This window comes from Hirundo rustica, chromosome 2 (assembly GCF_015227805.2).
Source record: "Hirundo rustica isolate bHirRus1 chromosome 2, bHirRus1.pri.v3, whole genome shotgun sequence".
In the NCBI taxonomy this organism is placed as follows: domain Eukaryota; kingdom Metazoa; phylum Chordata; class Aves; order Passeriformes; family Hirundinidae; genus Hirundo; species Hirundo rustica.
Genome location: NC_053451.1, coordinates 38651024 through 38673620, shown reverse-complemented (window position 1 = coordinate 38673620; position 22597 = coordinate 38651024). Strand labels below are relative to the sequence as shown.

General features: G+C 48.2%; 1 protein-coding gene across 1 annotated transcript; it reads right to left on the bottom strand.

The window, feature by feature from the left end:
* Positions 1-5875: 5875 nt before the first annotated feature.
* ENDOD1 (endonuclease domain containing 1) lies at positions 5876-13541 on the bottom strand. The gene is made up of 2 exons (XM_040055778.2): positions 12823-13541; positions 5876-7150 (listed from the first exon to the last, which is right to left on the bottom strand). The coding sequence occupies exons 1-2, from the start codon at positions 13114-13116 to the stop codon at positions 6017-6019; spliced, it is 1428 nt and encodes a 475-aa protein (XP_039911712.1). The 5' UTR covers positions 13117-13541; the 3' UTR covers positions 5876-6016.
* Between the last annotated feature and the right edge of the window lie 9056 nt (positions 13542-22597).

Here is a 22597-nt window from a genome sequence, read left to right as displayed (position 1 = left end):
GTGCCCTCACAGATCCATGAGAAGGCAGCCCCTTGCCCTACATCAGACACTCACCTCATTTTTGCAGTGTAGTGGTGTTTTCCAGTGCAGGCTGTCACCGCCAGTGCAAAGGTGTATTTGCCTCCTGCAGATGCCTGAGCATGAGGGATGAACTCAATCCACCCCACAAATGTGCATGTTTTCCATTAACTCAAAAAATGGGCCAAGCTCTTTGGGAGCTGGGTCCAAAGCACACAGGTCAGGCCCAGCCGTGTGGCTGAGGTGCCCACAGTGGTTAATCCCGTCTGTTTCAATGGTGCCACACACAACCCTCCCCACCGCCACCCAAACGCGGCTGCGAGCACTGCGGGCCGTGTCCAGCAGCACTCAGGAGGCATCAGACCCTGGTATTAGTTCTACTTGCATGGAAGCATTTAGAGACCCAAGAGCCTTCCAGGGGGCTGTGGGAAAGACCATCCCACCTGTACCATCATCTGGGTGAGCCACGTCGATGGACACCTCAAGGATCTTCAAGGGTGGGACAAGCCACCAACCCCAGCTAAGTTCCATTGGTCCCAGCTTTAGGCATCCAGCTGAGGTGCTCAGGTGAAAGCCAGGTGGCATAATTATACCGAGCACAGGGACCCTGGGCGTGCAGAGAAGAAATTTTAAATGCCTACATTTAGATGGCATAAATCCAGAAAGTGATGTCTCCATGAGCCTATTGTATCATCCATCCCTCTGGAGCTGCTTCACTCATGTCAGCAGCTTGTTGGTGTCAGGATCAAGCAGACACCATTCTCCAGTCCTTACTCTTCACTGTTTAGCTACTTGCCACTTGGTTTCACAGAATCATAGAACACATGGGTTGGAAGGGACCTTTAAAGGCCACACATAGCTCAATCTGGAACATCTTCAACTGGATCAGGTTGCTCAGATGCCAGCCTAACCTTGAATGTTTCCAGGGCTGGGGTACCTACTGCCTCTCCGGACAACCTGTACCGTGGTTTTACTCATTGTAATTTACCTTCATTTTAAGAGAAATTTCTTCCTTTTGTTTAGTCTGATGTTCTTCTTCCACATTTCCTCCCCTGCCACCAGCATGGTCCTTCCCACCTGCTGCAGCTCCTGGCATTGGTCCATAACTATCTTCTACCAGCAGGTACTGAAGATTTGGAAAAGTCACACAGTGACATCTGCTCCAGATGTCTATTCTTCACCATGTTAAAACAGATTAAAACATCAACTTTATTAATAAAGATGATGCTGCAGAAGAATTTGAAACCTCTGCTTCAGTTTTGCAGGCAATTTTGCTGCTGGCTCAGTAGAAAATGGCTTCCACCCCCCAGGAATACTGTCACAATTTCAGTATTTTTGGAAAGGAGACAGGATTTTTTCACCCTTACAAACAGAGGAAAATCACACATATGCTAAGATGAGCCATGGCTGGAGGATATGCCTCTGAGACAGAAAGAGCCACGTTCACATGCCAAACCTGCTGTTAGGCAGGAGTGGGCGCTGAATGCCCACATCCAAACTGCTAATCCAGACTCTGGGCTGCTCTTGGATGTTTCCTGTCCTTCTTCCAACCTGGACTTGAAAAATATTTTCCACTAAAAATGGTAAATTGCCATGAAAAGAACCCTGTATGATAAATCACCCCATTCTGACAGAATATAGTTCCTTGGAGACTTTCCAACCAGCCGTAACACTACCGCCACTGGAAAGTCTTTAGGCGTTTCTGCTTGGCTGGAAACACCAGTTCTGTGGAAATCAATAGCAGATGTTACCCAGTGTGAGATCCACTGCAGTAAGTCCAACAGCCCAGGAGTCTGGGCAGCAAAGAGAAATCATCCCTTGCCAAACCCACAGTATCGCAACCTCAGTAATACACACACACACCCTGGACACACCTCACACTCCTTGCTCCCAGACAATCCCTCCTGGCCAAACGAGTTACACTGGTATTTATTTTCCAATACCTTTTTCATTTTCTGGCACTGACTACGCTGGAGAGATAACCTGTGAGCAAGCATGGCTCAGTTCCCTGCTAAACAGGAGCAGCTCCCTGATCAGAGGGAGGGACAGAGCTGCTGATGGAGTTCCATGCAAGGTGAGCAGCTTCAAAACATGCAATGGTAGCAGAGGTGTGACCCAGAGGGCCTGAAATTGAGGGGTTGTCCTGCAGGGCTACTGAGTCCCTCTGCTATTACGGGTGCCCAGCCCCAGGGTGGATGCAGCAGAGACAAGGGTCACCTCGAGGTGCAGAGGCCCCTGTGTCAAAACTTGGGGTGATCTGGTTAACACAGGGACACCTTCCACTAGGCCACATTCATCAAAGCCCCATCCAACATGCCAACTTGACCTTGACCATTCCCAGTGATGGGGCATCCACAGCTTCTCCAGGCAACCTGCACCAGTGCCTCACCAGTTCCTGCAGACTTGAGACAGATGCAGACTCAGCTGCAGGGGTTCACGTGCCCAAAGAGAGGTACCTGCAAAATGCAGGTGCCAACATCTGGTTTATTCACCACAGGGCTTCATACTTTCAGTGGAGTATAATTACCTGTTAGGGAAGGTAAGGAAGTTGTGACAAAGCCATTCTAGGGACCAGCACTGCACAAGAGGGAGTTTCTCCCCGTGAGCTGTGAAGAACTGTGCTGCTGTGCAGTGATTTCTGTATGAAAACTGGCTATTGTGCTGCACCCCAGGGGCACCTCACTGTATCTCAAGAATAAAACAGTCCCTTCTCCTGGCACACACACAGTCATATGCACTGCCTGCAACACCTCAGCTTTTACCAACTTATTCTGCAACTTAATTAATTGTCTTAGAGTGCTCAGAGAAGAGAAGGTGTTTAAAAAGCACACAAGAGCCATTAATATCAGATGTCAAGCTGTTACAAGGAAAAACTGTGCTGTCGGTGTTCTCCTGATTAGTCAGGACGCCCTAGGTTGTATTATATCATTTGCAACTATGACAGAGAGTGATACCAGCCCCTCTTAGGAAAAGTCATTTTATTTTGTTGAAGCCATATGTTTCCAAGGACAGAGTAAAGCTCGGGAGCCATAAATCATGCTTAGATAAGAAGAATCTCAAATGGTGTTTTTTTGCAGGATGTTGCTTGTCCTGTGATAATTGCTTGATGTTCAAGGCAGATTTCCCACTGCCTGCTCAGACACACAGCACAGAAGAGAAATGCCCCATGCCAGTTACTGTTCTTAGCATTTGAAATCTGAGCATGCTAAGACGATTTTAATAATACTGTTGCACACCTGCCCTAATCCTATAGAGCTGCAGCACCTTAGATTTCAAGGATAGTCCACTTGCTGTCAGAAGTCATGGCTGCGGCAGAGACGCGCTGGCCTGAGCTAGGTGGGGTAGCAATGGCGGTGGCAAAGTGACAGTGCAGACCTCCTGAAGTGCCTCAATTTCCTGCTTATCAGCACGTGAGCTCCCACATCACTGCGCCTGCAGAGCTGCACTGGAGATGCTGCTGGACATGGAATGCAGAAGCTGCTGGGCTCAGGTGTAGGGAAGCTGCTCTGGGCACAGAGCCCTCAGGAAGTGCATGGCTGGCTGCTGTGCAGTGCCACACAGCTAAGATGAGCCAGAGATAAGGCCACAGAGAACGTGCAAGGCAGCTGTGGGGGGCAGTTACGCCTTCTCCCCAGTGCTTGGACTGCACTAGAAAGCTGCTGCCATCACATGAGCCTTCAGAGGCTGCTGGGGATCCTGGAGACCCCAGGCTGGAGCTCCTGTCACCCACCCTAGCATCCCCTGAGGCTTGAGCTGGCTTCTTTCCTGCCTTAACAGCTGCCATGTAGCCCTAGAGGAGCACCAGGATTGAGACAGGGTCTCCTGAAGGAGTGGGAAATCAGCTCCACATCTGTCTTTAAAGCAGACCACGTTTGAGTGGGCGGACATGCAAAGTCCAGTTTGGGGAGCATCCACTGGCTGCTCTCTGCCTGGCAGAAGCAGTGACCTTGCCCCTGCACCCAACATTCCTATAGCAAAACACCACTGACTTTACCCAAGTACAACCCATAGCGGCACACAGAAGCTGCCTTTCCTTTTGAACAAAGCCAGTTCTGCTTGCAGACGGACTCTCTTTCTCCATAAACCAGCAATGGCCCATGAAGGATGAGACAAGGACTCATCGTCTCTTTCCCACTCATGCCACTGCTTCCCCACTTTGTCACCACTGTTGGCATCCCCAACTTTGCCATTTGCATCACTGCTGAACAGGGTGCCACCTGGCCAGGACGTGCTGGGCTGGGATGTGCACACACATCTGGTTGCATTGCACACAGCCCCTGAGCTAAAGAAACAACTCTGTCCCATCATGAACCCAGCCAAACCTCCTTTTCTCTCTGAATCCATCCACGCCAGCTCAGCCTTGCTGCAGGCTACATGGTGCAGAGAGGCAAAGCTGCAATGTTAGTAACTTCTTCAACCCAGGACAGGCTACCACCAACACAGCACCCCTCAGAGGACAGCACCAGCTTGCTCACTCCTGGGAGTCATTATGGGATGCTATGGTAGACCAGGGGATGACACCAAGCTGGCGCTGGAGGGAGGGACACAGCGGGGTGTGAAAGGAAGGAACCACGAATGTAGGACTCCCAAATGTCACTTTGAGTCCAGCCAAAGTAAATGCTGCTGAGACAGGAAGCCTCCCTTCTGCCGGTAACTGCACCAGGAGACCCAAAGCCCCTTGCTGAGCCGAGCTCCAGGGAAGGGTAGGACTACTGTGCCCTTCTCCAGCAGTGGCAGAGGTCTCTGTGCCCCTCATCTGGCTGCAAACACTTGCAGGTGCCCTGCAAAGCCCAGATGTGTGCCCCAGCTCCAGGGCTGCAGATTGTGGGGGACATGGCTCATGCTGGCAGAGGGAAGAAGGGGTAAGGAGTGAGCAGAGAGGATGAGCAGTGCAGAAGAGAAGTCAGTTCCACCTCTGACATTAAGGTGCCCCTCTGTGCATGGGCTTACCAGGTGGGTCTTCACACAGCAAAACAAGTGCTGCAGCCCGGGATCTCTCCTGCTTCTCCTCCCACCTGAGAGTTCACAGTCCCCTGTGTACTTCAGAAGCTGACAGCTCTTCAGGGAGACAGGGCAGGGGGCAAGAGATTTGAATCCAAAAGTGCAGCTCCCACATTGTCTGGGCATTGGGGTTGACATGAGGCCTTCAGGGCTAAGACATTCATGGGCTTAGACCTTCAAGGAACACCACATCTTGAAGATTCAGGGCTCAGACCTTGCTGCTGTGGACCAGACAGCAAGGAAGGGTTGGGGGAAGATGACCTTGGTATGGCTAAGGAAAAATGCTTTCCCATCATGCAAAAAAAAAAAAAAAAAAAAAAAAAAAAAAAAAAAAAAAGGCAGTATGCCTTTCCTTGCAGCAAGATCCATGCAATTTCAGATGTCTGCAAAGGCCTGAAGACTATGAGACTATGAGATATACCCAGCTGCATCCCCTCCACCAGTGGGACAGCAGAGAAATGAGCAATGCAGCCAACAGCAGTACCTTGCTCCCATTGCACCCTGCTCCCTGCTGTTTCCCAACCCCAAGTCCTTGCACTCTTGCCTCCTTCATCCTGTCATCAAGTCCCACTAATCTTCTGTAACTCATGTCCTCCTCTAACCACCACCACCTGCTCCTTGGAAGAGATGGGTTTTCGCAGAGCTCACTGTAACTGCATAGATCTCAGTGTCTTCATAGCCAGAAAGAAATTACCTCATACCGCATTTAGTGTGCATTTCCCAGAGGAAGCATCATGACACCTGCAAACCACAGCAACGTTGTGGCCCGCACTGATAAAACCCGAACGTTTTACAACAGACAGAACCCAAGTCACAGTGGTGGCGGCCCCGAGCGACATTGCCTTGGCCCTCCTCGTTATTCCTCAGTCAGTTCATTTTTATTAATGTCACTACAATAAATACCAGAATGAAATTGACAGCATTTGGCCACGTATCTTAAAGCATTGCCCCACTCCTCCTTCATTCCATGTATTTGCAGCCTCGGTTTCCGTCCCTATCAGTCGCCAGAAGAGCCCTTAGGGATAAACCGTTTGACGATGTGACTAGCCAGGTAATAAAAGCCGTGCAGAACCGCGGCTGTGGCATCGATGACCAGCGAGAAGGTGCCCCCGAGCCCGGTGGCCACGTCTTTAAGGACAGAGGGAATGGCACAGATGGTGTGGTAAGGGAAAGCAGCAAGGTGAAGGACGAACCCCACGGGGATGCTCAGGATCCTGTAGGTGAGGGACAACACATCTTGAACAATTTGCAGGAAGCCCAGGAAGATGTTGATGATGACCCTCCCAACATCATAGGGGATGCTGATGAGCACCATGCTGACGGCTTTAAGGTAGGACACCATCCCATTCCACAGGCTGTAGACTCCACCCAGAATCGTACCAACAACTCGCTTTACGACAAGCCACAGAAAATAAAACACGAATTTCACCAGCTCCACAAAGATGTAGATGATGAGTTCCAGAAGTTTGATGAAAGGGGTAGCAATGATGCCAGCCACTCTTCTCACCCAGCCACTCTCTTTGGTCTCCCGGTTGTTACTTGTTCCCGCTTGCTCTCCAGAGCGGATCTGACTGAGAACTTGAAATACTGCTTCTCTTTTCTCCCGGCTTTGTTTGTCTTCCCCACAGCTGCCCTTGAACAAGTGAACTCCCGGTAGAAGCTGCTTCTCCAGCTCTCTCACTGTGAGGTCTGCCAAGCTGTTTTCATCGTTGATTTTTTTCACTAGTCCCAGGGACCATCCCTCTGGAGCATCACAGCAGGCCGCCAGCCAGAGGCTCTCTGGCACTGACACCTTGCCTTTAACTTGGACACTGGAAGGAATTGCACCTACAAGGAGATATAGATGATTCATCTTGGAACAGTGAGGGATCAGAGCTTGCTCCATTACCTTCTCAATGTCTCTGTGCCAGCTTTTGCTCAGAGCTGGGCTCAGAGGGACAGCATTTGTGAGTGTGTAAGTGGCCACCTGGAAATCCTCCTCATTAAGAAAACTGGGATTGAGAAGGCCTCTCTCGTAGCCAGAGCCCACGTAGTCTGAGGTCAGGGCTTGATTTGCACCAAGGTTGGCCACAGTGTCACCAATATCGGCTTCATGCACCATTTCATGCAAGTCATTTTCTGGATCATCTATCTGAAAGAGCAGAGAGAAGTGTTACTGCATGCAAGTCACCTTCCTAGAAAACAATGTGTAATACGGGCCTTCATGTATACTTTTTGTTAGGACTACTAGTACATGCCATGCCTTGGATTAGATCCTGCACCCTCTCCGTACTTTCCTTGAAGTGCTTCAGAGAAGTGTATTCTCTACTTAGCTTCTCTGCCAAACACATTGCTTTAGGTTCCAAAGGATATTTGCAGCTCTCCAGCCTGGTACACAGCACAGAATTCAAAATCTCACCAGGCACCATATACCAAGCCTCTAAATTGTAATTTGTCCTAGAACAGATTTTTAAGACCAATAGGTGGCTAGATTTGGGGCCATGTCTTCACCTCCTGCTGTGGTGGTACGTGCAGTTCACTTAAGAACCTAACCACGGCGCCTTAAGCTCCTCTGAACTATCAAATCCAAGCCATGGGGAAAGAAAAAAAAACAAATAAGCCATGGTGTGTAAGATGTCTAGAGAAGGCATTTACCTCTCACCACTTATTGTGTAAGAAGCGAGGATGAAGCCAGACATCAAGTCAGATGACCTGAACTACCCCACCTTGAACAAGAGATGCAGCAGTGAGCCCCTAGGGCTGGTCATCAGTAACCTGACCCTCATGTAATTAATAGTCTGAACCTCATCCTTAATGACCACACCAAAGGTCCTTCATGGAATCTGTGCTACCTGCTCATGTCTGCAGTTCCCATGCAGTGGAGCCAGAGGTAGCAATCACTGCAGCGGGAATTTGTCCTGGAGCTACGCACCAGGGAAGGGGGCCGGCAGAGGCAGTAAAGAGCAGTGGGAGGAGAAGCACTAAATGTCAGGGTGTGTTCGGGTCTTTCTCAGGTGGCCACAGCCCTGTCTGATCCACACTCATTCCTACTGGCACTGCCTGCAGCCGCTCCAGAGGGCTGCGCCAAATTGTCATTTTGTTCCTCAAATTAGAGAGTGAACATCTTGGTAGAAGTTCAGGGGTGGCAGACGATCTCTGGCAGTCACTGCCTTCTGTAGTCTCTGTTTCAGAGGGTGTGGCCCTCAGGTCCTAGCACTGTGCTGGCCCAATTAAACCTTTTGCCTTTGCCCCTGGCCTATAAATTGTTTACTGCGCTATCTAATATGCACTTTGGAGACATCTATGGCAGACAGTTCATAGCCTACCTTGAATCATTGCCAGGTCATCCATCCTTGTCTCTTGACCACCCTGCAGTGCACTTGGACAGATATCCAATCATGTCTTTGCAACCTTACACAGAGTTTGCATCCTCTTAGTGCCACATCACCTCCTCACAGTTCTGCACCAGCCTGTCCTGAGAGTTAGGGTGAAAGGGCCAGTGTCAGAACTGTTCAGCACCCTCACCTGGGAACTGAGCTCTGGCTGGCCTCCTGCATCAGCCAAACCCCTGCGCTCAAGACACAGGGCTCCCTCTGCACCAGGCTTGGTCACAGTGCCAAGCTTGGCTGTTGCAGAGGGCTGCATTGCCCCACCTCCTGCTAAGGAGGTTTCTTGCTCTCTTTTTTGAAGCATATGATGCTTATTGCTTCAGGACTGGGAAGATCATAGCGGGTCCCATGTGCTGATGCACAGGTCACAGCTTTTTCTAAATGCACTGCTTAAGAAAGACTTATTCTGCACTTTTGCTGCCTTATTCTGCTCCTCTTGCTCAGTCACCCCAAACCACAGGGAGCAGCTGTCTGATGAGGCCAGACATTTTGCATTCCACAAAATCTCTCTCTTCCTGCCCCCCCTTCCCTTGCCATTCTCCCCTTCTGATGAGATGATGGTGTGCCATGGGACAAACGCTGCACCCAGTGTGTTTAATGGCATGGAAGAGGTGAGGGAGGTTGGGCATAGATGTGAGGCTGTGCCCAGGAACTGTCCTCAGTGCTAGGACCCTTTGGAGTTTTACACCCTCTCAGAGACTCATCCCATCTCGCTCCCATGGTGAGTGCTGCCATACTACAAGGACACATAGACCCTAAGATGGATCACTTCTGCCTCCTGGCAGAAATTGCCAACCTACATGAAGCAGAATAAAATTTTCTCTCTCCCTATGAGCTGCTGCATGCAAACCTTGAGGAGTCCCTGGTTACCTGTCCAGTTGCAGGCCTTTGCACATACCATTGAGATTGTTTGGGTCCAATTAAAAAAGAATATGATAAAAATGCAACTGTGTGCTGACCATGTGTAAGGCTCTGACATCACCTATATAATAACTCCTATTATGGTTTGTAATAACTGGTGTGTACCTGAGGTTTTCATGCCTCCTCCAGCTCAGTCCCAAAGGCAGGCCATGTCAGCACTGCGTCTAATCTGCATTGCAAGATACCTTTCCTCACTGCTTCAAAAAGCTTCTGCCTTGTGTCACCCCAAAACGTATCTACGTTCATGGAGTCAGCCATAAAGCCACCTGTCCAAACAGCTCAGGGCAAAATCCAAGCAGACAGGTAAACTCCTTACCATAGAAAGGAGATTTAAAAATACCTCATGTGCCTGAAGCCTGTACGGATGTCAGCACATAACAATATTGATGTGTGTCATCAAGCAGAGGGTGCAGTTTCACAGATGAGACAGAGGCAGAGGGGGATTAAAAGTATTGCAACACACAGTTATTAGGGCAGGCAGCTTCCATGGAGTTTGGTCATTTAACAAGGCAGGACACGGCCACCCCCCACCTTCCCCACCCTGCTATGTAGCGTCCCTAAAGTTCAGCTTCCCTCTCCCACTGCCTTCCTCAGGCACGCTTTGATTGGAAAGGAAATGTTTGATCCAACCTTAGTGTGGGATTCATACCTCAGGGAAAATGCACACTGCATCTCATGCTGAAGTTTCTGTAGTAGGACATTCATGAGTGGCTCTAGAAGTGTCTGTTCTCTTGACTCTCTACCAAGAGAGATTGCAAGGGCAGCTCAGAGGCAGCTGCACTACAGCTGGGCCAGAATCCCACCTTGGTCATCTGCCTGGTGGTAGCCACTAACCAAATGAAAACACACGGTAATTCATCCAGCCCCTCACAAATTAGGATGGAAAAAGCAACTCCAGAGTTTTCCAGCTCTCTCTAAGCTACAGAAAGAATCAAACACAGAGATTTTCAGAGAACCAAAATGGAATGAGGTAAAAGACACCTAAGTGACTTGCTCTCAACCCCCAGGAAATCTGTGGCAGTGCAGGTTTTCAGACCTGCGCCTTGGGGAGTCCCATCAGTACCCTGCTCATCAGCCTATCCTTCCTGCACTCTAATTTTTCACTAATTGCTGAATTAATTGTTTCCAGCTGCCAATCCACTGTGGGTGGCACTGACATTCCTCACACTTCTCACCCAATTACTGCCTCGGTGCTACATTTGGCATTTGTTTCTCAGGCAGACATTCCTGAGGAGGGAGTGAGACAGTGCCCTCACCGCTTACATCATTATACCTCCAAAAACACATGAGACAACCTTGAGTCCCTCACTGGAGTGCTGAGAGTGTTTTTATAGTGATTTCTTTCCATTTGCTGTGTGTCTGCATCTCCATGTGTAAGCACATGGCACGGTGCAGCTGAGCCAGCTCATACCCAGCTATCCCTGTCTTGGCAAGGAAATTACCCAGAAAATCGGAGATATGAGCTCACTGGGCCATGCTGCAGAGCAGGTGCTGCTAAAGGCTCCCTTCAGCAGCCATCTGACCTGGCCTTGGTAGAACATGCATAATGGGTGTGAAAGCTCTTCCCCACTCTCTCCTCCAAGTGGCAGTGTCTGAGAGAGCTGTATGCACTTATTTCTTGAGTTATTGGAGCTTTTCATAATTTTGATTTACATATTCTTCTGCATTTTTTTGGGGGGGGGGTTTGTTTGTTTGTTTTTTGTTTCTTTTTGTTTGTTTGTTTTTGGTTTGTTTTTTGTTGTTGTTTTGTTTTGTTTTGTTTTGTTTTTTGTCCTAGTCCTTTTCTGTCTCAGTATGAGGTTCCTCCAGGGAACTGCAGAGTTGCTAACTCCTGCCTCTGAGACAGATGCATTTCACTAGCGGATGAAGGAGACCCATTAGTGTCAACTAAGAACTAAGAGAGGTTGCTCTGGAGAAGCCAGAGCAAATAAAGGTAGCACCTGCCCTATTATTTCTGAGGCTGGAGAAGGTTGTGGTGTCAGGACACACCAGGTTTGGGACTCAGGAGTGCTGGCAGGAACCAAGACAAGATGAGGAGTCAAAAGGGATGGAGCAGGAAGGGCAGAGAAGCCAGCTAAAAGGAGGTCCAGGGGAACCAAAGTTACTAGGTGGGGGGTGGGGGAGAGGCTGCCCATCGCCCCATGGCAGGAACAGCTTCTGAGCCTACCTAGGTAGGTTGGGGGAGCTGGACCACAAGAAGCAGGAGAGACGTGGGGGATAGAGGTGATGAAGGGTGTCACTGGCCAAGACATTTGGGAAAGGATCTCATCTCTGCTGTTTTACCTTGCCTCCATGACACTGACCAAAGATTCTTGCCAGCCTAGGTCCCCTTTGCAGTTAAATATTTGCCACCCTCCCACAACTCATTAATGACAGAGCCTGCAAAAAGTTTCCTCTGTTTTAAAAGGGTGAGCTCCCACAGCTTGCCTGTGGAGTGGAAGGAGCTCAGATCAAAAGGCCCTTAGAAAATCCTGCAACTCAAAACCCATCCCAAAGAGCCAGAAGACAGTCCAGGCTGAAGATAACCATGTAGTATCTCCTGTCTTCAGTGCCTGTGGCCTTAGTATCTCATCACCACACATGAGGAAAATAAGCACAGCATTCTCCTGGCAGAGGGGTGAGCTTTGATTGTGGCAACATCCAGTAGCTGAGGGCCACACTCCTAACACACTGCTCTGACACTGCAGCCATTCCTGCCCTAACAAAGCACCTTTGCACACTGACAATCTTTCCTGAGCTCAGCAGTTGGGGTAGCCTGATGTTGCTACAATATTCCTCATTAACACCGCTGAAAAATCTAAAACATGGGGCGGGGAGGAAAGGAGAGCTGAAGTTCTCTTAGGGCACCACCAGTTTTTAAAGGATTTTTTAAAGGATTTCCTTTAAATGAAACAGCCTGAAGGCCTTGCTTAAACATGCCAAGTGTCAGGGGAGACAAAAACCACTGAGGCTCTGGCAAAATTCGTTTTATACTGCTTACTTCTGACCTGACTGAAGCCCTGCACGCCCCAGGACACAGCAACTCGTTTTCCTACCTCAGTCTGCAACACTGGGACACACTCAAAAGCTGCAGCATCAACTTGGTGAACCACAAATGGATGCTTTATCTCTGGTCAGTGAAGCTGAAGAACCCCTATAAACACTGTGATCATACTGGCAACAGAACAAACCTGAACGTGACACTGTGATATTTAACCCACCAGCAGCGCTCCCTGCCCACAAGAGCTGGCTGGGCAGGACAAACACATCACTGGGGTCAGAGAGGGCTTTCCTCTACCCTGGCACTGCACATCCATGCAGCAGCCTCTCTGTTTTCATTATAAGCTCCCTGGGACAAGAAACTATTTGTTTGCTCAGTCGCAAGCACAAAAATAAGTTCTGCTCACGCTAAATTCATACCAACAGAAGTTCGACAAGTTTCCTGCCTCCTTTGCAAAATCCTAACCCCAGCTTCACCCCAGAGGAAACGTTCTCCAGGAACGGTCGCTTTACAGCAAAGGAAAAGCCGCCTTACCTGCGGTTCAACCAGCCAGTTCTCCTCCCCACTTTGAGCTGGCTTTGTAAACTTAAAAGCTGAATAAAGAGGGATTTTGTCCTTAGTACTGTAGAGGGTTGCAAAGCGCGGCTCTTTGTTGTACTGCTGACAGATTTTCACGTGGAACGGCTCCGTAAATCCTTCTGGTGGGACTTGTCCAGGGAAGAACACGTTACACTCGGCAAAACCAGTTTCATCCTCTCTTACGACTCTGCCCTGGGAAAGGCCGGGGAAAACTGAGATGCAAAGCAAGAATACAATTGACGTCTTCATGGTCCACTCCCTGGAGCCGAGGGAAGCCCGGTCTGCCTCCGCTGGGTACGGCAAAGGACCGACGCTCAGAGTCCATGCAGCGGCGAAGCCGGAGCGCGTCTGGAATTCGGGCGTAGCGTGCGAGGGAAATGAAACCTGAAACCACAGCCGATCCCTTCGGGCGGCCAGCGCGTTCTGCCGCCGGCGAACGTGAAACCGAACGTGCGCCGGGCTGCTGTGACACCAGTGCCCGCAGGACGGGATGCCAAGCAACCTGAAATCATCGGGGCTCGCCGGGAAGAGGAGGAGGGACGCCTATGGCAGCGGCGGGGCCGGAGCTGAGCGGCACCGGCCGTCCAGGCTCGGGCTCGGCGCCGGCGGGGGTGTGGTGTGCTGCATTGCAGCAGTCCCCGGCAGGAATTTTGGCTGACACAGCCAGAAATGTTCCTGAGGCTGTCAGAGGGGATGCTGCAAAGTCAGATTCACCACCCCAAAGAAGGTATTAGCTGTCCTCTCCAGCTGTGAGCCTGGCCAAAGGAGAGGGAGAGAAAGAAAAGAGATGGCGACATTGGAGCTGCTGGGAGCCCCCTTTGTCCCTTTCTGGGGTGTTTGTCGTCACTATTGCTGCCAGCCACATCCTGCTTAGGTGCTTGGGAACGGCATTCAGCTCCCATCTCTCCTGGCACTGTATGGGAGACTGTATCAAAACCTCCCAGTATCCCCTTATCTTGGGAGACCCTCTCTCAGAAGAGATTAACAACAGGCAGAAGGATGAAGACCTTCAGATCACATACCCCTAAGCAGCATCCACCACAGAACATTTTGGCCACACCTATGGAACTGGCAAAAAACGGAAATGAAGCTGCTCCTCTGAGTTCATGTTCAGCAGAGTAACCATCCACCCACTGCTGGGCACAAGCAGTATTCCTTCAGTGACGGGGAAAATTAATGTTCTCAAAACAGTGGAGATGGAAAGGAGATTACAGAGCAGTACCTTGGAGTCAAGAAAAGGTAGGATTTTCCCACCCAAGAAGTGAGAGCTGATCAGCTGTGTTGCCAACAACTAAAAAAAATCCTAGATGCCAATGGAGCACAAGACCTTTTTATAATACTTGAAATAATACTTGAATAATACTTTTATAATACTTGAAATAATAATTTCAAAGCAAAAAAACTCCCAAGTGCTACCATCCCACAAGTGCTTTCCAGACAAGGTAAGGTTATGTCCATATTGAAATTATGAAGTGGGACAGTGAGTGGTTAAAGTGCCTGCCCAGGGTCAGAGAAGGAGTCTGTGAAAGGCTAAAAATAGACTGCACTGTATGACTATCATTCCTCTACTCAGGGATGACTTCTGGAAGTATCAAGACAAGGAAACACGTCAACACCTCTTGGTGTGGTGATATCAGCTAGGAGAGACAGAGGCAGGCTGGACAGGCTGGGGAACAACAGGAAATGCAGTGAGTGGGCTTGGGTTTGGTCCAGCCAGTTGACTGGTCACCCAGCCGTGCCAGAAGGAGTTAGTCATGTTCAGGAAAGGTGATGGAAAGCACAGACGTAAAATTTCATTTTTCCTGTATGTAAAAAGGCTCCTGGAAAATCAAGAACTGAAGCTGAACCTTTGCTGTTAGGTGCTTTTCTGACCCCTTCAGACTTGCAATTACCTGGGCAGCAGAAGAAAATATTTTCATAAGCACAGTGAGCCTGGCTACTTAGGCAAAGCTAGGTCAGACAATGAATTTAAACACCCCACTTCAAGGCTGGCGTGCATTACCTCAGGAGGGGCATGGTCCCAGTCCAATGAAAAGGCAGCTTGAGGTGTCTCAAGATGTGCATGACAGCAGGCACTAGCAGCCTGAACAGATCAATGGCTTCCACCAGGAAACATCCTGCCTCTGTCCTGGACCGGCAAACCAACGTCTTGCCTCAAAGTGGCACCTCTGTCTTATCAGATGTACAGCCCCAAGTTGTCTTCTGAGCCTCAAGGTTTTTATGAGCTTTTGGGAAATTCTGAGGAGTTCTTTCCTTTCAGGGTGTGAGGCTGGGGTCTGTCTGCCAATTCAGCTCAGCATCTACCAGCAAGCAGATAAACCTGACTCATCCTGAGGAGCAGGAGCTTCAGGTTCTCACCTCCCATGAGGAGCGTCAGTTGAAAGACAGCAATGGAGTTCCACTCCTCTGCTCCCAGTCCGATTTTCTGTCCAAGCCAGGTCCCTTTCAAGTTTCTATCAAATTTAAGATAGCTGTTGTGACCTTGAGCACAGAGCTGTGTATTTTTTTCTCTTGCTAACATCACTATTACTAAAGGGCCTAGTGCCATCATCATGCTGTGGCACTTACCATGCTGAAAAAGACAAAAGGACGGCTCTGCCCTGGGAAGGTTACATTCTCAGCCAAGGGACCTCAGGCAGAGGACTCAAACACAGTGAGATGGAGTTGGCCAGAGGTTTTGATGACTGGGTGCTGCAGTAACTTGTCTGCCATCAGATGCTTTTACAGGCATCACAAGGAGTGATGGCTGTAGGCAGTGATAGGGAGCGATGCCTGTAGGGGAGGATGCCAAAAGGAGTATTAAGGTCAGATTCAGAGCAGCCCTAAGGATGCTGATGTGAGCAGAAGGGCTCTGGCAAAATACACATTGGGTTGGCAATGGGCAGTGTGAGCTGGTGGTGTCAGCATGAGCTGCAGCAGCAGCATGGCCTCACGGGACCTGGGGCTGCCTTCTCCAAACCCATCGAGGGGTGACAGTGCAATAAGCTGAGCAGTGTCAACAGTGCAGGCAAGAACCTGATGTTTCATGTGGTGGAGCAGAGGGAACTCAGGGAGGATGCAGAGTGATGTGGCCAAAGAGACACACGAGAAAAGTGATCATTGAACAGCAGAATATCCCAAATTGGAAGGGATGCACAAGGATCATGAGTCCAACTCTTAGACCTGCACAGGACACCCCAAAAGTCACACCATGTGCCTGACAGCATTGTCCAAACACTTCTTGAACTCTGTCAGGCTTGGTGCTGTGACCACTGTCCTGGGGAGCCTGTTCCAGTGCTCAAACACCCCCTGGGGGAAGAAACTTTTCCTGATATCCAACCCAAACCTCCCCTGACACAGCTTCAGCCCATTCCCATGGGTCCTGTCACTGGTCACCACAGAGAAGAGATCAGTGCCTGCCCCTCCACCTCCCCCATAAGGAAGCTGATCACTCAGTGGCAGGCAGAGGAGTGTGGGAGACAAGAGAAGCTGTAGACAACAAACTGTATAGACACAGGTTTTGCAAGGCATGGCAGAGGTAAATGTGTTGGGGAAAATTAAGAGAGGTTGGAGAGAAGGAAGGGCAAGAAAAGAGGTAAGGATTAAGAATATGTTATTTACGTGTAGGAAAAGGAAGATATTGAGCAAAAATTGGAGTTGAGGAGGATCTGCATTCTTGAAAATCTGGGGTGTTAAGAAAAGGTGAAGAAGGTAAACAAATGGAAAAAGGCATGAGGAAACCCAGGAGGCAGGTTGTGACAGGTCAAGTGAGATGATGACAGAAATCTGAGGAAAGTCTCTTGTGATAAGAAAATGAGGAGAAAATATGAGGAGGAATAAGGGGAAAGGAGAATAAAAGGTTTACATCCGTCTTTATTGTCTTGACATAGATGAGCAGTCTTCCTGTTCTCCAAGGGTCATAAGCATCAGGAACAATGTCTCAAAAAGATAAATACCTCCCTGGAAAACAAACCTGAAAAGCATGTCAGCATCCAAACTGTACCCATTAAGAAGCTGCCAGGCTTGTTTGCCTGCTTTCCCACACTGCTTCTCCAGCACTCTCTGTTCACACAACTGACACTGGATTTGCTACAAATAGAAAATCTATCCCCTCACATGCTTGACCCCTCTACCCTAGTCTTTCAAAACATTCTTGACTCCAAATATTTTTCCAGGCAGGATCTCCAGTCTCCCACATGGCCTCTGTGAGACTCTAGTGTTATATGTGACTGTTTCTTGCTCCTGAGAAGGAAAGGAAGAAGACAGTGTCTCCAAGGGCAAGCAGTCACAGGAGAGACACTGTTTGTTTAGCAGGCATACCAAGCTTGGACTTGGAGCACAACAGTGCCAGCAGACACGCCATGGCATGTCAGAGAGCACATCTGCCTCCTCACTCTCTCATGGGGAAACAGTCTCTTTTTAAAATTAGCTTAAAAACTTGCTCTGGGAAGGGAGCCCAGTGCTGAGCTACAGTGAAAAGCAAGAGTGAAACAATTTTCCTATTGTAACTAAGAGATTCAAGGGCAAGGGGAGGGGGTGGGCAGAAGGACAACAAACTCTTTAGGGAAGAGCTTAAAAACACATTTTTGGGATTTTGATTCCCACCTAAAATGAGGTTTTGATGCCAGTCTCTGCTGCCTTTTGTCTTCACATCTTCCCCACAGTGTCCCTGGTGCTGGTGAAGATTGGCCTCCACTGGCACTGCTTTGTTGCTCCAATCTGCCATGAGGCTCACTAGCAAGGGTGGCCTCTGAGAGGCCACAAACTGCCTCAGACTGCCAGGGATGCTGATCTGGCTCCTCTGCTTCTTCACTCGCATTGTCTCCTGTCCAGACTCAGTGTCCATCCATCACAGGCAGTGGAAGCCCTGAAGTGGTGTCACAGTTGAAATCAGAAGAAAAAAAGAGCATGAAGTTTTAAACAAAAAATTATAGAGGAGGTTGTTCATGGTGTACAATCAGAGGAAAAGGGTAGTAACTGGGAAGAGTGAAGCACCCAAACTGCTCTATGGATGGTAACACCATTAGAACAGAGACATTTTCCCATTTTGTACAAAAACTTGCACAGTGGAAGACTGACAGGCACCTTGTAAACCATGAAGTATACATGCTTTGCATAAATACTGAATAAAATTAATAAAATCCAAAGGCTGTTTCCTTTGGCATTTTATCGCAGTCTTCATACCCAAGAGATGTCTGTTAATCTTCAGATTGTTTAAAAGTAGCACAATGACAATCCCATGCTAGACAGCAAAAGCAGCATGGATATAGATTAGCAGTATAAGGCAATGTTTTTATTAGTGCAGATGATTATCTGTCAAAATGAGCTATTTAGAGACGTGCTGAAAGCCCCAGTACTTCCGTTCTTTAAATTAGGAGGTGCTTCTTAACTTCGTGATAACAACTAAAAAAAAGAGTTGATGTTTCAACTGTAATGGCCCTTGTTTTACGGATTGTCAGTTAGTCAGAGCCACAACAGTTCTTACACATGTTAAATCTGTTTTGGACAGGGAAGTTATCCATTTACATACTTTTCTTCTCAGTATTAATACTGATCTTTTACTGTTTGTTTTATTTTACATTTTCAAAAGTGAGCTGTGATTCAGTCAATGCTGAGAGCTTGCCGTGCTACATGCTGCCCAAAACAAGGTGTGAGACAGCTCCTGTCAGTCTGCATTGACAAAAGACTGGTCAGTGGGAAGAAAATTAGAGGCACAGGCTTGTTAGGCTTGCATCATCTTCAGAAGAGGGAAGGAGAAAGCCATAACCCTTGAGAAAGCTAAACCTGCTGGCAGGATTCAGAACCTCTAATCAAGAGGCTAGCCACACCCAGGCCTGCCTGTCTCCAGAAACACCACTGTGTTTTGGAACCAAGGAGTAATAGGAGGAGTGACATGTTCTGCATTAAAGGTTTGGTTAGACCTGATAGATGGATATGAGGTTCCAGCTGCTCCCCAGCTCTGGCACCCTCTGTGCCACTCAGATTGGCAGTGGAGATGCCCCCACTATGGAGCCCGGTCATCCCAACGGCCAAAGTAGAGAGGGAGGGAGGCACCACAAGGCTCTGACTTGCATCATTCTGCATGGCCAGGCAAGGATGAGATGGCATCCTCCAGATGTGTCTCTGCCTCTGCACCTGCTTTAAAGTGAACCCAGGATGTCCACAGCTGGTCAGACAAACCTCAGGCAGGATCTAATGTACTCCTGCGACCACAGAGACTTAGCCCATGAAAAATAAAATGTGTTGGCTGTTTGAGAGAAGACTGAGCAGCTCTTTCTCCAATCTCATTTCAGGCCTTGGCTTGCTACTGAAATATGTGTTGCAACTGCTCTAGGCATAAACGTGATATCATATTTTCCACATATGTTGCCTCTTGGCCAGTACTACCAAGTACTGAAAAATTCAAATGTGGAAAACACAATCACCAGTCCCAGGATCCCGTCACTACCATAAGTAGAGGGCTCAGATTGTGCCCTTAGAATTCACAGAATAGCATCGGAGCATGACAGCCAGGACAGGGTATTTCCTCTAAAATGAAAGAGCAGCAGTGCTTTTAGTCACACTGACAGCAGGGTGGAAGGCAGTACTGGCCTCAAACTAGACCTCTAAGCAAACAGGTGGCTGTTGGAACTGCAGGTTAAATTACAAGTGCAAAACACAAAGCCCCTGAGGAACGGTAACTTTGTCTCTCTCCCTCTTAAGCTCAGTTCAGTATCTAGGAAATTGAGGTTTAGATCTTATCTCCATCACAAGGCAGAAGAGGTTTGGCCTCAAATGTCTCCTGCCTGTAAGAGCCAGTGACAGAAGTCACTGTTCTGCTCCCCTGGGTGGCTTGCCACTGAACTCTGCACAAGTAGTCAGGAGAATCACCTTCTGTCCTTTAGTTCTGTAGTGAAAGCACAAGAGCAAGAGTCTCGCTGTCCAGCCTGGACCACTCTGCTTACAGTCCCTCTGAACGGCAGCCTCTATGCCAGTGCCAGGACATGGTGCTCTCAATCTCCTCTGCGCAGCAGCCAAAGGAACCAGAACTCCCCTGAGAGCACCGCAGCCTTCTAACTTCCCTCCAGCACAAGGGCTGTGTAACTACTCCACATGTTCTTAACTGAGCATTCTTACACCTGATGAGAAGCACTTTGAAGTCTACAGGGCTCATAGCTGGCAAAGACTGCAGGGCCTGGAGTTGCTGGAGTAGGCAGGCTCCAGCACAGTGAAAACTTGAAGGTGGGGGGAGAAGTAAATAGTGGGACACATTCATCACACGCCAAACATTTCTTTGCAAGCCCTACTCCCACAGGCACCAGCTCTATCGGTCTTCCCTCCACAGCTGCTCATGAACTGCTATGCCCTGGTAAGTGGGACTCCCCACCAGTGGGATGCAGCACATTGCACAGGACCAGGACTCTTCCCTCTATTCCCGCTTAAATTTTTACCTCCAAGGAGAGCAAAGCCAGTTTATTAGGGACACAGTAAGATAGTACTGGATAGGAGCGATGAGGTCAAGCTGCTCAATGTGCACGTATTTGCAGAGACAGATGTGAGATGTGGCTGCTTTCACCATGCTCATGGCAGGACAAGGAGAACAGCAAAAGGGAGGGAAATGCAAAGCTTTGATGCAATTTTTAATCCTCAACAGCAATGATACAGAAACGACGTCTTGACAAGATGAGGCATGTCTGCAGAGGTGTTTGCAGCACACACACCTTCTTGGTGTGCCCCAAGTCTTCAGGGGAGCATGCAATGCCCCGTTCAAAAGGCCTCCTGCTTACCCCCACAGTGGAGCTCCATGTTCACCTGAAGGAACCAGCCACCAGAAATCCTGAACCAACCAATTCTGCTAATCGTGTTTTTATACTTCTAACCAACTGAACCCTCCCTGTTTTTCTGCACAATTCACAAAACAGAGATTAAAACCCAGGAATGGAACAAGTTTTGCCAGGCTAGTGTCATCTGCAAGTGGCTTCAGTGAGAGTTACTGATCTTGTAGGAGCAGACTGCTTTATCCTTAGTCTGAGACCCACAACAGGACCCAGTTTACAAATCTTGCTCAAATAGAGGTGATGGTTCTGATGGCAAAATTAAACGTCAAAGCCCCACGGGCTTTGTAATATAGGAAATCAAATTTTAGAGCCTGCTCTTAAATGGAACATTACACCTATAAGATGCAGAGCAAAAGCCTTTGATCCATTATCTGTGGTTTTATAAAAAGGAAAATGCACAAGATTTGGTGAGAGGGGGTGATTTTGTCAAGGTCTCCTGGCTAGTGGCAGTGCTAGGAAGAAAATAACAGTTTCCTGAGTGCCAGCCCTCTGCACTGACATAGTTCCACAAAAGCAAAATGCTCCCTTAAGGCCTCAGCAGCTAAAATACTGTGAATTTGCAATCAAGAACTAAAAGAAAAACAACCTGTTTGATCCCACTTGTGGGGATTTCATTGTTTTTCAAGCTCTTGTTCTTTGTTTCCATCTGAATCAGAATAAACTCACTTCTGCCCACGTCTGAAAGAAACAATGTGACTGGTTAAAACTCTTCCAAAGCCCGAGTGGCCTCATTACTGGGCAAACCCTTTGCACAGTGTGCTAATTCAATAAATAAAGGATAACTAAAGGTTATCACAGTGGTTAAGAGAACCCACTGCTGGCTGAAACCAACTAAAAATCCTCTTAGGTAAGAACACATGTTATATTCATGTGGCATCTTTGGAGGTAGTAGAAATTGATCCTATGGCTGACCTTCTTTTCAATGGGTTTGAGGACTGCACTACTGAGATGTTGCTGGAAAGGAAGCTAAATTGTGTTTTAGCTTGGTCAGGATGACATACAGCTGTTTTACTTTTCTTATAAATTCTTCCTTGTATTCTTGGTATGGAGACTGGAGATAAATTAGGAGATTCTATGCTTCCACACTGGCTTCTCTATTCCTTAGACCCCTGTTTACAAAAAGTACTTACCTGCATCTTGAAGCTTTTAGTAACTGAAATTTTAAATCCAGAAGGATATCATCTAACTTAACCTCATCTTTGGAGCATAACTACTCACGTAGTTTTACATTGTATACTCCACATCCTCTGCTTGCCTTTGCAAATTACTAATGAAATATAGAGCAGGATTTTCTGGGATTGCTCAAGCAAGTGAATGAATCACCTCCCAGAGGAACCTGTCACTGTCCACTGAACAGACAAAGGGCCCTAAAGATTTGCCTAGACTGGATACCTCACTTACCTGGAACTGTATGAGAGTAATTCTAAAGCTAAGGGAGAAATGCACATAAACTGAGGACTGATTCAGACAGGAAATATTGACAAAGCAATAAAACATTAAAAAACTTACAGAGTGTACCAGTTCCTGATGTTATTGCTAAAAGTTATAGCTGCAGCTGACTGCTACAGAAACAAGGTCATCTCCACTCCACCCTGACTAAAAAACGCTCTTGTGGAATACTTCACTGGTTTCTTTATTCCACATCTACACAAAGAGAGAAGTAAAGTGAGAGGGTCCAAAGCCACAGCCACTGTGGTACATGGACAGCCAGCTCTTCCTTCCGTATAACACCAGTTTCCAAAATCTGGGCACCATGCTACTGAGACTCCTCCCAGCCAGACTGAGTCATCGTCAGCCAGCATTAAGGAAAGGATAAAATTAGCTTGGCTATTAGAAATGTTTGGTTAATAAATAAAACAGTAGGACAGTTTTGCTTAACAGTGGATGCAACCATAGACAGAGGTATGTCCTGGCCGCTTGCCTGGATGTAAATA